This window comes from Periophthalmus magnuspinnatus, chromosome 4 (genome assembly GCF_009829125.3).
Source record: "Periophthalmus magnuspinnatus isolate fPerMag1 chromosome 4, fPerMag1.2.pri, whole genome shotgun sequence".
Lineage (NCBI taxonomy): Eukaryota > Metazoa > Chordata > Actinopteri > Gobiiformes > Gobiidae > Periophthalmus > Periophthalmus magnuspinnatus.
In genome coordinates this window covers 6,125,517-6,140,785 of record NC_047129.1, presented here as the reverse complement: position 1 = coordinate 6,140,785, position 15,269 = coordinate 6,125,517, and the positions used below count along the sequence as shown (strand labels likewise).

Below are 15,269 nucleotides of genomic sequence, written 5' to 3'. Positions count from 1 at the left end.
TTATTTTACACAATTGAAAATTTCTACTTTGGCTATATTATGTAAGATTATACCATGTTCAGTGAAATGCTAACTGCTATATATATATATATATATATATATATATATATATATATATATAATTTATTTTTTCTTTTAGGTAGTCCGACAACAGTTAATTTATATCACTATGCAGAGTTCATCACCATACCAACGGGTAAACAAATGAACTACTGTTAGGAGGGACTAGCTGCAGTTAAAACAGAAATGACTAATGCCTTGAACATCCAGAGACGGCTAAAGGGCTGTCAGATTCAAAAGTGAACCATTTTCAGTTTGTAGGACCATGGTATAAGCAGTAGTTGTAAATAAACACAGCCATTTGCCTGTTCTGTCAATAAAAATAAGATGAAATCATCATAGTGATACTAAATTAATTTCATGTGTGTAAAGTGTATAATGCATTTATTCAGTGTTGTATAGTAATCATTTACAATAGATGCAGTTCAGACCTACTGAAAAGCCATTTCCCAAAATGAGGCCAATATTGTTTTGAGTATGACGTTATATCAAGTGCTGTTCAGCTCCAGTCTCTGAACCCCTTTAAACCAGATCAAGCCTCTCCTGTGCTTTCTCTGATCATGAACCAGACTGAGTGATTGAATCATCCATTGACTGGCCGAGTGACTTAACCACCCTCTTCCCATTCTGCATTGATTTTCCCCTCGTGGGCTCTGATCATTGAGTGGATAAATTTGCTTGTTTGTGATGTTGATTTCTGAAGCTTTCTGAATGGTTGTCTTACATTTAAGAATATTCCATTTTTAAAACAATCCGTGGTAAATTCAAAAATCATGTTGTGGGCTTGTGAGACTTTTGTGAAGTAATGATTGCAGCAGCTCAGGGTTAATTGTTGATTTTGTTTTAACCATATGGCGGATCTGCCTTAATTTAGCTTTTATCAATATATACAAATATACTTATACATTTACATTGGCTAGCAACAGATCATAGTATTAACATTTGAATTACAATGATGTGCATTATTATTTATAACACATTCAGCTAGATCCCCTTATGGTTAAAATGTTTTGGTAGGCCTATTCTTTGCGGGTCCAAATCGGTGTTGGTGTTGCTGCGCATCAGCTTTGATTTTGGTTTAATTTTGATTTCCTTTTCTTCAATTTTCTGTCCTTGTCTTCTGTGTCTGTTTCTTTTCATTTATCAACCTCACTCACACACGCATATTGTTTATCACCTGACTAACACGCACATAGTCATAATGCTGAATACCAAATGTAGTAGTCCCATGCCACCTTAATTCACTAGTTATTTTCCAGTGTGGTATGTTGAAGCGTTTTCTTTACACTGCCAAGACAACAGTTAGCCCTTTCCTCCCACCAAATAAGTTTATAATTTTGTGTGTTTTTAACTTGAATTTGTCCATCTCCCTACGTCCTTTGTCTTCTGTCATTTGATCTTTTTTCTTGCATTGACTTGCTCCAGATGCCTTCTAACAACAGCATCCGAAAGCAGATTGAGACGCTGCAGGTGAGTTTTTTGGTGTCCGTGAGGTGCCTGGCTGTTCCCTTAGGTCAAATGAACAGGACTATGCTCAGCCCTGCTCTGCCTCTGTGGTTAATGGGTAGTACATGGCTGTTTGTTATGGAAGAGAATATGCTGACAATAGTAGCTGGTGATGCTGTCATAGTTTTGTGGTCAATTTGGTTATGTTTTTGGTGATTCAGCCTTTGAGTTCCTTTTTTGTGCATTTAAATGAAATTGGGGAAGAGTTACCTTTTCGTGCTATACAAGTTAAATAATTGTGACTTCAATTTATAGTGTTAAATGGGCACTCTTACTTTTCTCATAGGGGGTCCGCCACTTGCTTGGCTTCATGGAAATGTCTTGCATTTATTGTGTTTTTATTATTCAAAAATGCCTTGAAAAACATGTTTTCTAACTGTGATCAGACTCAGAACTTGGCCTAGTGGCATAACCTGCTTGTATCCGTGGAGATAAGTTTAATGACATCTGTGGACCATTCAAGGAAAAGCAATAACTTTTCCATGAGGAAGTGAAGATGGCAGATCCTCCACAAGAAAGGTTACATAGTATATCTTTAAATTAGACATATGTACTTTGTGCGCATTGTTGTAGTAAACCTCCCATTTATCCATAATGTTGTATAGTGCTTTGACTCAGTTTGTCATAGCAGTGCCACTGCTATGTTGAGCGTAGATTTGGTGATGTATTTTGTGTTGTAATTGTTAGAAAGCAGTTTGTCATCTTATTTCCTGGATTTAATTAACTTGACTTCTTTCATAAGATGTTTTGGACTTATCTGTGTGTATGTTTATTCAAGTATAATTTTGCTTTGAAATGTGATCTTTTTTTATATATATATTTGGTGGCAATATTGTTATGCTGGAGTATACTAACTGCTGATTCAATAGCTACACTGTAAACATTGTGTGTGTATGATTGAATGCGTCCAAATATAATATTAATGGTCATTGTACTCACGTAAGTATTTGACTTTGTATCTAGATCCAGCCACTCACAAATGTGTAATCTAATTTCCAGAACAAAGACCCCAAAATGTCACGTGTAGCACTGGAGTCCCTCTACAGACTGCTGTGGGTTTACATCATCCGGATCAAGTGTGAGAGCAACACAGTCACACAGAGGTGGGATACTTATTATTAGTTAGTAAAAATATCTATTAACAAATTAATGTTTTTATTACACTCATGAAAAATGTACTGTACTTTGTAGTCGACTCCTCAGCATCGTTTCAGCACTTTTCCCCAAAGGATCCCGGAGTGTGGTGCCCAGAGACACTCCCCTCAACATTTTTGTCAAAATTATTCAGTTTATAGCTCAGGTTTGTGCCACACTTTGTGCTTTGTGTTTTATTATGGTCTATGATTGCAAGTGTAAGGCTTAATTTTTAGCGGAATTGAACTAAAAATAGATTTGTCAAAACATACAAAATTGTATTTTAAGAACACACTGACATTTAAGGCTGTGCAGTAGCAGGCTGTTATTTGCTTTCTGTTTTTTTTTAATTCTGTTCAAGTTATGTGCTTTAATTTGTTTTCTCACAGGAAAGACTGGACTTTGCAATGAAGGAGATTATCTACGATCTCCTCTGTGTGGGCAAGTCTCACAAAACATTCACCATCAATCCAGAGGTAAAGATTTCAGTTCAATAGTCATCTCATTCACTTACTTCCACTCATCAACTTTTATCTTGCAGAGAATGAACATTGGTTTGCGAGCCTTCTTGGTCATAGCAGACAGTTTACAGCAGAAAGATGGAGAGCCCCCAATGCCTACGACTGGGATTATCATGCCCTCGGGCAATACTTTGCGGGTCAAGAAGATCTTCCTCAATACCACACTCACAGATGAAGAAGCAAAGGTTATAGGTATGTACCAACCCAAGTTACATATTTATCCATGTTAGTTTTTTAATATTTTGATTGTATTTGAGTTTGATAAATGACATATTTTTGCAGGGATGTCACTCTACTATCCTCAAGTCAGAAAGGCCCTGGACAACATCCTGAGACATCTGGACAAAGAAGTGGGGCGCTCTATGAGTATGACCAGTGTTCAACTGTCCAACAAGGAGCCAGAGGACATGATCACGTATGTAAACTCATGAGGAGTTAAGGACCCTAGTATATTATAAATGCATACATAACATGCCAATTCCACATTCATTTAAATATTTTCCACAAAAATTGGGAAAAAAATATTTAAATTTCTTCTGGGTGATATTTGCAGCAGTTAGTGTTTCATGTTGAAAGGCAATGTAATTACTGAGATATTAAGGTCAAATTTAAAGGTAACTTCTACTATTCTGATGTGATGTCACATGAACCCAACTTATTGCTGATATGTTGAGCATAAATAATGTGTTTTTCATTGTTTTAGGGGAGAGAGGAAACCAAAGATTGATCTGTTTCGCACATGTGTTGCTGCCATTCCTCGACTAATACCAGATGGCATGAACAGACAAGACCTCATTGAGCTCCTTGCAAAGTAATATCCCCATTAACTTAACCACTCTCCTCTCCTTTATTGCCACCTAATGTAATCTAATTTAATATTGTCTTCTTTCTCAATCCAGGCTGACTATACACATGGATGAGGAGCTCCGTGGACTTGCCTTCACTACTCTGCAGGCTCTCATGGTAGACTTCCCAGAGTGGCGTGAGGACGTGCTCTCAGGGTTCGCTTACTTTATCGTCCGGGAAGTGACCGACATACACCCCTCTCTGTTGGACAACGCTGTAAAGATGCTTCTACAGCTCATCAGCCAATGGAAACAAGCAGTGCAGAGTGGCAACAAGGGCCACGATGCTCAGGTCAAAGTAAGTGGGGGGTCTGGCTATTTAGGTATTTGTTAGCACACAATAAAAAGAATATAATAAAAACTTTAATTGTGTGTTTCAAGTTTATAACTTCTTTAAAACATCATCTCCACTGTAATGATGGTCCTGAACAATATAGTACAAAACAAAGACAGTGCATGGTTTCTTTTTGAAGTGCATTGTCTTTAACAGAGCTCAGGCAACAGACACTCCCTCTCCCTGGACCGGAGCAACCCTCTGGGAGTGCTGCATGTGGTGGAGGGGCTTGCACTGGTGGTCCTCTGCAGCTGTAGACCAGCCACACGACGACTGGCTGTGAACGTGCTCAGAGAAGTTAGGGCGCTGCACACAACCCTGGGCATCAGCAAGGTATGCATTAGACAAAATTCACTTTAATCAAGAAAACTTGATTATATTATAATACCAACCATGCATTTCATTTAGGGAGATGAGGAGCTAGCCATTGATGTGATGGACAGACTGAGCGCTCCAGTGTTGGAGAGTTTCATTCACCTCACAGGAGCTGATCAGGTACATTTGCTTTGATTAAACTTAACTGTTTTTTGTTTTTTTTTTACTTATATACTTGTATCTCTTTAGACAAATCTCCTGTACTGCCCTAGTGGCATTGATCTACAGACTCTAGCAGAGTGGACTTCATCACCCATCAGTCACCAGTTTGATGTGATCAGCCCCTCCCACATTTGGATATTTGCTCATGTTACTCAGGGCCAGGACCCCTGGGTTATTAGCTTCTCCAGCTACCTGCGTCAGGAGCACCTGCCCAAACACTGTCCCACTGCCATCAACTATGCATGGATGTTTGCATACACACGCCTGCAGCTACTGTCCCCACAAATCGACATAAAGTATGTATTTGGCAAAGTATAGATTTACAGCTCTGGACAGTGCTAATCTAGGACCTCCTCTTGTTCTGCTGCAGCAGCCCCATTAATGCGAAGAAGGTGAACACTCTGAACAGCAGTGATTCGTTTATGGGTCTGTGGAGGAACTATCTGATCCTCTGCTGTAGCTCTGCCTCCTCCTGCTCCATTAGCTCCTCCTCCTCCAGTTCCAGCTCCGTCCGCTGCTCCCCACCTGAGACGCTGGCGTCCACGCCGGACAGCGGTTTCAGCTATGACTCAAAGGTTTTTACACATGAATAGTGTGGCACTGTTGGATCATATCTTTACACTGTACACTAAGCTCACACTCTTTCCTGTTCTGTTTTCTAACCAGATTGTTGGTACTCCGTCCCCTTCCTCCTTATTTAAACACATTGTTCCCATGATGCGCTCTGAGAGTATGGAAATCACAGAGTCTCTGGTGTTGGGGCTTGGCAGGACCAACCCCATGGTATTTAGGTAAATGATCCCAGGAATACAAACCAGAATGTTGTAGAAAGTGTTTATTATCATATTATTTGGACTGAAACTGTCTTGTCTTTGTAGAGAGTTAATGGAGGAGCTGCATCCATTCATAAAAGAAGCTTTAGAGAGAAGGCCTGAAGTAATTGTAGTTTATAATCATTATAATGTGCTCATCTGATTTCAAAGGGTGAAATTAAAGATTTGTGAATAATTTTCAGAACATGAAGCGGCGCAGGCGCCGTGACATCCTCAGGGTCCAGCTGGTCCGGATATTTGAGCTGCTGGCAGATGCTGGTGTCATCAGTCAGATGTATGTCAGCAGCAACACATTTGCCAAAGTGGCACAATTAATCAGTCTCAAGTGATTATTGTAATAAATATAGTAACCTTTGTTGTGTTTATTTTGCAGAGCCAGTGGAGGCTTAGACGCAGAGAGCCACTCTCTAAACAGTACGCTCCTTGAGTACGTTGATCTGACCCGGCAGCTGCTTGAGGCGGAGAATGACAAGGACTCAGACACTCTGAAGGACATCCGCTGTCACTTCAGCGCACTCGTGGCAAACATCATCCAGAATGTCCCAGGTATCAGTCAAGTGCAACCAATAAAATATTGTTCCTTGAGTTTGAAAAATTGTTTTTCTTTTTTTAGTTCACCAAAGGAGGACCATCTTCCCTCAGCAATCTCTCAGACACAGTCTCTTCATGTTGTTCAGTCATTGGGCGGGACCCTTTAGCATTATGTTTACTCCTCTAGATCGATACAGTGACAGAAATATGCAGATCAACCGCCACCAGTACTGTGCACTAAAGGTAAAGGCATGCATACACCTTCGTATAACATTTATATTCATTAGGAAAAAAATGCTGCAGATGACTAAGTGGTTGTTGGGTCTGCAGGCCATGTCTGCCGTGTTGTGCTGTGGGCCTGTAGCAGACAATGTTGGCCTCTCATCTGATGGCTACCTCTACAAATGGCTCGATAACATCCTGGATTCTCAGGACAAAAAGGTAAGACACGAGATTGTATTTTACACTGACCCTTCTTCTGTTTGCATTTATTTTGACTGTGCCTGCTCTCTTTAGGTTCACCAGTTGGGATGTGAGGCTGTTATGCTGCTGCTTGAGCTGAACCCAGACCAGAGTAACCTGATGTTCTGGGCTGTGGATCGCTGTTATACTGGCTCACGGCGAGTGGCTGCTGGCTGCTTCAAGGCCATCGCAAACGTCTTTCACAACAGGTACTTCTCCTTACATACAACAAATCATGATGAATTATTACATTATTTGACTCTAAAAGCCTCACAATTCCTCTTTCAGAGATTACCAATTTGACACTGTGGTGCTGCTTAACTTAATTCTGTTCAAAGCAGCAGATTCTTCCAGGGACATCTATGAGGTGGCCATGCAGCTGTTACAGGTAATTTTTTTGTTTATTTATGCATATAAAATCTTGTATTTTATGACTATTAATTGAAACTTTTTTGTCAGATTTTGGAGCCTAAGCTCTTCCGTTATGCTCACAAGTTGGAGATCCAGCGGACAGATGGCATCCTGACACATCCATCAGCGCTGCCTCACCTTTACTCCGTGTCTTATTACCAGCTGTCTGAAGAGCTTGCAAGGACATACCCAGAGCTCACTCTACCTATCTTCTCAGGTTTGTTATTGGCAGTTTGGTGTTTTAGGAGTGTATTAAATTTAATGTTGAAATCTCAAGGCAATATCCCCTTTATACCAGTCAATTGCCCCTGTAATTTTCTTAGACTGCTCCTTTATTATGTAATGTCAATTCAAACCAAAATTCTTGCTTTGCAGAAGTGAGCCAGCGGATCCAGACAGCACACCCTGGTGGCCGCCAGGTAATGTTGCACTACCTCCTGCCCTGGATGAACAATGTGGAGCTGGTTGATTTCAAATCTACTTCACGGCGCTCAGAGGACTGTGGGAGTGGAGAGGATGACGAGGAAGTTCAGGATCCAGAGATCATGATGGTGAACAGCCGGCGCTGGCTCCACGGAGAAGGCTGGGGCTCACCGCGCGCCACAGCCATGGTTCTCAACAACCTCATGTTCATGACCGCTAAGGTAAACTGATTTAGGGGTGATGGAATGTTTATCTGAGCAGTAGATTAATTGTGAAAGACCTCACACTGACACGAGGCATCAATCAATGCACTAGATAAAATGCAAAATATTTAAGTAGCTATTAACAGTCTGAGAATAAAAATTATCTAGTCACCAGTTTACTGTGAGATGCAAATGTTTATCGTATGTTTTACAGTATGGAGATGAGTTTGCTTGGTCGGAGATTGAGAATGTATGGACCACATTAGCGGACAGTTGGCCAAAGAACCTCAAAATCATTCTGCACTTCCTCATCAGTATGTCAGGAGTCAGCAGTGAGCCCAGCCTCCTGCCCTATGTAAGTCACTACATATTCACACCATGAAATGTGTCGAACAGTTGCATACTATTTCATTTATTCCAAATCAATGAATGAGCAATTATTTCTATTGCGACATTTTAATTATAATTCGTAAAATACACTATACTGTCCTTGTCCACAGGTAAAGCGTGTGGTTGTTTACTTGGGCAGAGATAAGACTATGCAGTTGCTGGAGGAGTTGATGAGCGAGTTGGACTTGACTGAGCCAGTGAGCTCAGCTGTCACTCACATGGACAACCCTCCATACTACCGCATCACCTCCAGCTACAAGATCCCTTCAGTCATCTCAGGTTAGCCAGCACTAGACATAATGCCCTTCTTAGAAATGTTGTCATTATGCTCTCATGCTGAGTTTTCAACCTATGTGGTCTCAGGATCAACATCCAGCAGCAATACAATGGTGCCAGGAACAGATGGACATCATGACAGCAAGATAAAGGACTCAAATATGGAGGACAGGTGCAAGCTATTAGCATTCTTATTTCTATTTCTAGTAACTTAAGAAATCCATATGGCCGTGTGATTTAAAACAATGTTTGTATGGAAATGGTAAGCTATAAACTTTCCCCATATCAAATCAATATATTTTTGTTTTTTAGTTACACCCACCTGGAGATCTATGGAGGTCTGAACAGTAATCTGACTCGACAGCACCACCGTCTGGAGTCTCGCTACAGCAGTAGCTCCGGAGGCTCTTATGAAGAAGAGAAGAGTAAGGCTTACTGTGTACACCACTCAAATTTATTTGAAACATTTTAATACTTTTATGTATGTAGTGTTATAATTTAGATTTTGGTCGCACGCTTCCTGACTCCAACAATTTGCTCAGTGTCTCTCCTCTCTCACTTCACTTTTGTTTCACATTGCTTACTGTTCAGATTAATAAAGCCTATTGGGAAATAAGAAAATGAAAAAAAACAAACATGTAAATTCTTCTACCAGGTGACTCAATGCCACTTTATGCTAACTGGCGTTTGAAAGTGATGGAGCACAATCAACCTGAGCCACTTCCCTTTCCACCCACTGGGGGCTGCTGGTCTCCCTTGGTTGACTATCTCCCAGAGACCAACGCCCCTGCAGTAACGCTGCACAGGTTAGTTATATACATCTTTTTTTTTATTTCTAAAGCAGATTTATTCAAATTTAACCCATTTTAACTCTAAATAATTGTCTTTTTTTGTTTTCCTAGATGCAACATTGCTGTCATCCTACTGACAGACCTCATTGTGGACCACGGTGTCAAAGTGGAATGGAGCGCATATCTGCACCTTTTGCTTCATGCCATTTTTATTGGTAAATTGACATTTTCAGATATATTTTTCATTTCTTTTTCCTCCATTCAGTCATTCCCATCTTTTATTTGTGTCCAGGTTTTGATCATCAGCACCCAGAAGTCTATGAGCACTGCAAGCGTCTGCTCCTCCATCTTCTCGTGGTCCAGGGGGCCAACAGCAGTGTCCAGTCAGTGGCAATGGTGCTTTTACGAAACCGCGAGTTCAACGAGCCACGGGTTCTGACTGTGAAACCTGCTACTTCAGAATACAACCTCACAGGTCCATGAGGACAAGTCTGACACAATTACTTTGTTATTCACTGCACTGAACCATATACAAGGTTTACCATGGATTTCTTTTGGCTAGGCAATGCTTCTCATAAAATCTCTGCAAATTAATTGCATCCTTTCACACATTACTCAATGCATTATCATCTAGGTTTAATTCTAATAATTGAATAGTGTATTCTGTGCTTGTGAATACATTGCAGAGAAATCTATTCATCGATTCACTATTGCAAATGTAAAACTTGCCCTACCAATGTGCAGCATTAGGTGGCAGTAAAGATTCAACAAAGGATTGGATTGGTCATGACTTTGCTTTATCCTGATTTCCTGATTGTTTAAAACCTCCTCCATGAATAGGCACATTTCTATCTTCATATAAATTAATTGCTCACTGCATTCTATGACGACCTACTGATATTTTGCCTATATCACCTGTTTTCCTTACTACTCTACCAATACTGCTACTACTACTACTAACACAGTTACTAACACAGTTACTAACACAGTTACTACCACAGTTACTACCACAGTTACTACCACAGTTACTATCACCAAATACTTTCTTTTGTTCCACAGGAGTGCAAGACTCAGTACCAGTTGACTGTCACCCGTCCCCGATGACAGACTCTGGCCTCAGCACCAGTTCCACCTCTTCCAGTATCAGCCTTGGGGCTGGGTCAAGCGCTCTGTCTCAACTGTCTCCTTCATTCCTCAGTGAAGTAAATGCTACAGCTGAACAGGATGAGAAAGTCAAAGCTCTCATTGAATTCATTACAACAAGGTCAGAAAAATGTTTTGATGGATGAACACTAATAATACCTATCAAATTTGATTTCACTTATCATCTTTGCCATTTCATTCCCTGCCTCCAGCAATGTCTAAATGGATTTGGTATTTTTACATTGCATGGTTTTGAGTGGGGTTTGATGTTACTATTATTGTTTGATGTTGCTATTAATAAAACAGGTATGCCGAGTGTGTGTGATCAGAAATTGGTAGCTCAAACAAAAGTAGTGTGACTTCAAGATTAAAAAAATGTTGCAGTCAATAATGTGGAAAAAAATAAATAAGTGATGATGCAAAATCCAAACTATGTGTAGTGTCTACTGACATTCTAATTCAGTGGAAATTTGCCAAAATAAATGACAGTTTTTCTGGCTTGTAGGAAACGCGGTCCATTGTGGAACCACGAAGATGTTTCTCCAAAGAACCCCAACATCAAAAGTGCTGATCAACTCTGTGTTTTTGCCAGACATGTTGTTACTGTCTTCAAGCATTCCCAGTCAGGTAAAAAGCAAATTTACTTCTTACTTTGTATAACTGCAGAATATCATGACTGGTGGTATTTTTTGTCTTCTAATCTTCATTTTACTCTGCATTTTAGGTGACCAGTTGGAGTCATTGTTGAGTGAAGTAGCTTTACAAACAGCTTTGTCTTGCTCATCCCGTCACTATGCCGGACGCTCATTCCAAATTTTCAGAGCTCTCAAACAACCTCTCACCCCTGCGACGCTCTCTGACATTCTGTCTCGACTGGTAGAGACTGTAGGAGAACCTGGAGAGGAGGCGCAGGTAAGGACAGCACACAGGCTTTAGTCATGGTTCTGCCAATTGTTTGATGTTATAATAGTTTATTCACTGTTATTGGCTGTAGTTCTATTTAATTTCCAAATATCTATAGGGTGAAGATGTACAATACCAGTTCTCATTGTTTATTTAACCCATACTCTGCTTTCTTCCTCAGGGGTTTGTCATTGAACTGCTGCTTACCCTCGAGGCAGGCATTGACACGCTAGCGGACACACTCAAGAATTATGACCTCCTCACTGCTTTAGCACAGTAAGTCCTAACTTGGTTTAGCACATCTTAAATAAAAGTAATAACAATGAAATTCCCCTTGACACATTTATGCTTGCAGGACGCCCACACGTGAGCACTTGCTTGGCACCAAATTTGCTGCAAACCGGAAAAGTACGGGCCAGCTAAACTTGAACACTGGTGGTCTGTATAGTTATGTTCATGCCCGCAGTAACTCTCTCCGTGCCAGCCTGATGGGAGAAAGAAAAGGTGATAAGCGACGAAGTAACACACTAGATGTTGCTGACCGCCTCAGTGGAAGCCATGGCAATCTTGCACGAACTCGGAGCTTATCATCTTTACGGGAGGGCGGAGGAGGGGGTCCCACTGTGGACTCTATGCCGATTGTTGACCCTTCAAATCTGATGGCCACCATGTTCTGGATAGCCACATCTCTGCTGGAGTCAGACTATGAATTTGAGTACCTTCTCGCCCTGCGATTACTCAACAAGCTCCTGGGACATCTACCCCTGGATAAAGCCGACAGCAGGGAGCGATTGGAGAGGGTTCTGGCCAAACTCAAGTGGTACAGTTTCCCTGGGCTCCTGCAGCTCTTCTTGAAGGGCTTCACCTCCGCATCCACTCAGGAGCTCACCATCCACCTGCTCAGCAAACTCATCAGTGTGTCCAGGCACACACTGGTGGACCCCTCACAAGGAGCTGGTGAGATGATAGACTGAAAATGATCTTCAGTTAGAGAAAGCACTTTATTACATTTTTACCATTTATAGTAGTTATAAACAACAATATCATTTAACAGTATGTTATTATATATTTTTATTGAAGAAAAAATAGAAATATGAATGTGACTGCAGTTCTGTGAATCCTGGATACTGAAAGCAATGAGTGACTGAAATCTTAATACTTTAAAATTATAGGCTTGCATGTTTTAAACATGAAGAATGTTTTTAAGCTGTAAATAGTGTAAATGCTATGAAATGTCAACATGCTATTTTAAAATTTTAAAAAGATCTCTTATTAGGAAATAAGAGTTACTTGGTTATTAATAAGTGTGACTTCAAAAATCTAATTTGCTTTTAAAAATCTTTTACATGCCAACATCACATTCCGCATTGTATAGCCATATAATGTCAAATCTATTGTGCACATAAGCTAAATGTATTGTCTTTTTTTCCAGGTTTCCCTTTAAATATTTTGTGCCTCCTGCCACACCTCATTCAGCACTTTGACAGCCCGACTCCATTTTGTAAGGACACGGCTGATAGAATAGCCAAGGTTTGCACCGATGAGAAGTCTGATGCTTTGGCCAATCTGGCACACATGATGACGCTCTACAGGAAACAAAACTACTCTCGGGACTGCACCAACTGGATCAATGTGGTCTGCCGCTACCTCCACATGGCCTTTGCCGATATAACCCTGAATCTTGTTACTTATTTGGCTGAGGTGAGCGCATTATTAGACTAGATTTTTAATTAAACTAACTATAAGACTATAAGATGAAGAACAGAACCACCAATGGTATTTCTACCACAGCTTTAGAACCCATGATATTTTTCTTACAGTTGCTGGAGAAGGGCCTTCCCAGCATGCAACAGTCATTGTTACAGATCATCTACAGCCTGCTGAATTATATTGAGCTGTCAGCAGCCCCTGTCAAACAGTTCAACCTGGAAATCATGAAGATCATTGGCAAATATATTCAGGTAAGACACACACAGATATGTGTACATTACCTGGTTTTGCATAAAAACTAAGACACAGATTAGTTATTATTTGTGTGAATATTTTGTGTAAAATGTGTTAAAATAGTGAAATTTATCTTTGGTTTTATTTGTTCCTATCCTCTTTGCTTTTCTACATGGCATTAGCATTAGATCCGGCAACATGAAAGGCCACCTTCTCTCTTCCAGGGTTTTTGTAAAGGGTCCTTTTGATGGATGCACATCTCTTTATAAGAGCCTCTTAGCCCTGACCTAGTGCATCATTTGCCTCTTGCTCACGGCACCATCTGACAGCTGTTATACCATTGTGGCCTGGGCCCATCCTTTACCAGCACTGCTTTGTGTTTGTGCAGCAGCATGCAACCCTGTATGCAGCCTCAACTCTATTTATCAACCACATTAAAGTTCATGTATCTTATATTTCCTCTTTTTTCTTACCATGATGGAAAGAGCTTATGTTTAAGCTATTAGCTGTGGCCCCACTGACTTCTAACTTTCCTAAGCACATTCTTGTGCATTAGTTGTATGCGTGTTTCACAAATGTCATGCACCAAGGAGGAGGTTGTCGACACACACAAAAAAAAAATTCAACAACAATATTCAACTCCTAGGGATCCAACAAAATTATAACTTCATTAATGTAGAAGCAAAATAAATTTAGCCTAGTGCAAAAAGTGATTTGTGTTTTCTGACACAACTCATCATGCCATTGCAATATGTTTTCGTAGAGCCCACATTGGAAAGAGGCGCAGAACATCCTGAAACTGGTGGTGTCCCGCTCTGCCAGCCTCGTTGTCCCTGATGACGTGCAGCGCTCCTACAGCACTGAATCATGTGGCTCTCCTGAAATCTCTTTCACACGCATTTTTAATAACTCGTCCAAAGAGCTACCAGGGAAAACTCTGGACTTCCACTTTGATATCTCAGAGGTAACTTTTGTAGTCATTCTTTTCACTGAAGGAGCAGAATCTGGCTAGAACCAGGCCAGGACCGGGCTGGGACTGCACCAGATTCCCAGAATGTTAAAGCATGCTTACCAATGCGTGTCTAAACCTTGTGTTGACTTGACAGACACCAATCATAGGGCATAAGTATGGGGACCAGCGCACAGCAGCGGGCCGTAATGGAAAGCCTCAGGTCATTGCAGTAACTAGAAGTACCTCATCCACATCGTCTGGATCTAACTCTAACGGCCTGGTGCCAGTCAGCTGGAAGAGGCCTCAACTCTCTCAGGTACCTCCGTCTCACTATTTGAGTAGATAAACTAACCAGAAAGAAATGTAGGGTCTTTAACGTTGCAACTAAAGGGTGTTAATGGTCTTCACTGGTAATGGTATAAATGTTTTTTTTTGTCTTTTTTTACAGAGACGAACTAGAGAGAAGCTCATGAATGTCTTGTCTCTGTGTGGTCCTGAATCGGGTGTTGCGAAAAATCCTTCCGTAAGACTCCTCTCGTACTCTAAAGCCTCTGACAAGGTCTCTGTAAATGACATGCAGCGTAACCATTGCTATGTTTTATTTGTGTGATTTAGTTCTTATATACATTTACACATCACCAATATAAAGTTATATCATTGCGTTTAGGTGGTGTTTTCGTCCAATGAGGACCTTGACACCGGGGACCAGCAGACCAGCCTCATACCCACTGTGGAGGAGGTGGTCCGGGAAGAGGATGTGCAGGGAGAAGACACAGGAAGTGAGCAACAGTTTGGGGTCTTCAAGGACTTCGACTTCCTGGATGTAGAGTTGGAAGATGCTGAGGTGAGACTTTTGATTACAATGACCACTTATGTTTATTTGATTTTGTATTAACCGCATGAATGCACTCGTCTCATATAACTATCAATTATGTCTGTCCTCTAAGTGCTCTGACCCAAGCTGTTGAAAAGTTATTAATATTGTCTTTCTTTAGTCCAGTAACATTTGTGTTCTTTGTCTTCTTTTGCCACAAGGAGTTGCAGGTAAGGCTGTGGTCCATAGTGCTTTT

At 40.7% G+C, this 15,269-nt stretch overlaps 1 protein-coding gene across 6 annotated transcripts in view; it reads left to right on the top strand.

Moving 5' to 3' along the window:
• Positions 1-15,269, top strand: part of fryl (furry homolog, like) — a 49,207-nt gene that overhangs the window by 20,402 nt on the left and 13,536 nt on the right. For 2 of the 6 annotated variants that reach the window (XM_055221510.1, XM_055221507.1), the window contains 40 exons: positions 1,486-1,530; positions 2,566-2,669; positions 2,758-2,866; positions 3,090-3,176; positions 3,242-3,413; positions 3,504-3,636; positions 3,925-4,032; positions 4,121-4,364; positions 4,557-4,733; positions 4,809-4,895; positions 4,965-5,233; positions 5,308-5,512; positions 5,604-5,728; positions 5,816-5,873; positions 5,953-6,044; positions 6,144-6,316; positions 6,384-6,544; positions 6,632-6,742; positions 6,818-6,972; positions 7,052-7,151; positions 7,223-7,391; positions 7,550-7,818; positions 8,015-8,155; positions 8,301-8,469; positions 8,554-8,638; positions 8,779-8,891; positions 9,122-9,272; positions 9,369-9,472; positions 9,550-9,732; positions 10,317-10,521; positions 10,906-11,027; positions 11,125-11,312; positions 11,485-11,579; positions 11,659-12,260; positions 12,736-13,004; positions 13,124-13,264; positions 14,011-14,211; positions 14,354-14,515; positions 14,648-14,758; positions 14,867-15,043. In XM_055221510.1, the coding sequence (XP_055077485.1) occupies positions 1,486-1,530; positions 2,566-2,669; positions 2,758-2,866; positions 3,090-3,176; positions 3,242-3,413; positions 3,504-3,636; positions 3,925-4,032; positions 4,121-4,364; positions 4,557-4,733; positions 4,809-4,895; positions 4,965-5,233; positions 5,308-5,512; positions 5,604-5,728; positions 5,816-5,873; positions 5,953-6,044; positions 6,144-6,316; positions 6,384-6,544; positions 6,632-6,742; positions 6,818-6,972; positions 7,052-7,151; positions 7,223-7,391; positions 7,550-7,818; positions 8,015-8,155; positions 8,301-8,469; positions 8,554-8,638; positions 8,779-8,891; positions 9,122-9,272; positions 9,369-9,472; positions 9,550-9,732; positions 10,317-10,521; positions 10,906-11,027; positions 11,125-11,312; positions 11,485-11,579; positions 11,659-12,260; positions 12,736-13,004; positions 13,124-13,264; positions 14,011-14,211; positions 14,354-14,515; positions 14,648-14,758; positions 14,867-15,043 (6,372 nt within the window). The remainder of the gene's footprint in view (positions 1-1,485; positions 1,531-2,565; positions 2,670-2,757; positions 2,867-3,089; positions 3,177-3,241; positions 3,414-3,503; positions 3,637-3,924; positions 4,033-4,120; positions 4,365-4,556; positions 4,734-4,808; positions 4,896-4,964; positions 5,234-5,307; positions 5,513-5,603; positions 5,729-5,815; positions 5,874-5,952; positions 6,045-6,143; positions 6,317-6,383; positions 6,545-6,631; positions 6,743-6,817; positions 6,973-7,051; positions 7,152-7,222; positions 7,392-7,549; positions 7,819-8,014; positions 8,156-8,300; positions 8,470-8,553; positions 8,639-8,778; positions 8,892-9,121; positions 9,273-9,368; positions 9,473-9,549; positions 9,733-10,316; positions 10,522-10,905; positions 11,028-11,124; positions 11,313-11,484; positions 11,580-11,658; positions 12,261-12,735; positions 13,005-13,123; positions 13,265-14,010; positions 14,212-14,353; positions 14,516-14,647; positions 14,759-14,866; positions 15,044-15,269) is intronic. The other 4 variants (XM_033964793.2, XM_055221511.1, XM_055221508.1 and 1 more) reach the window with 3 other exon arrangements.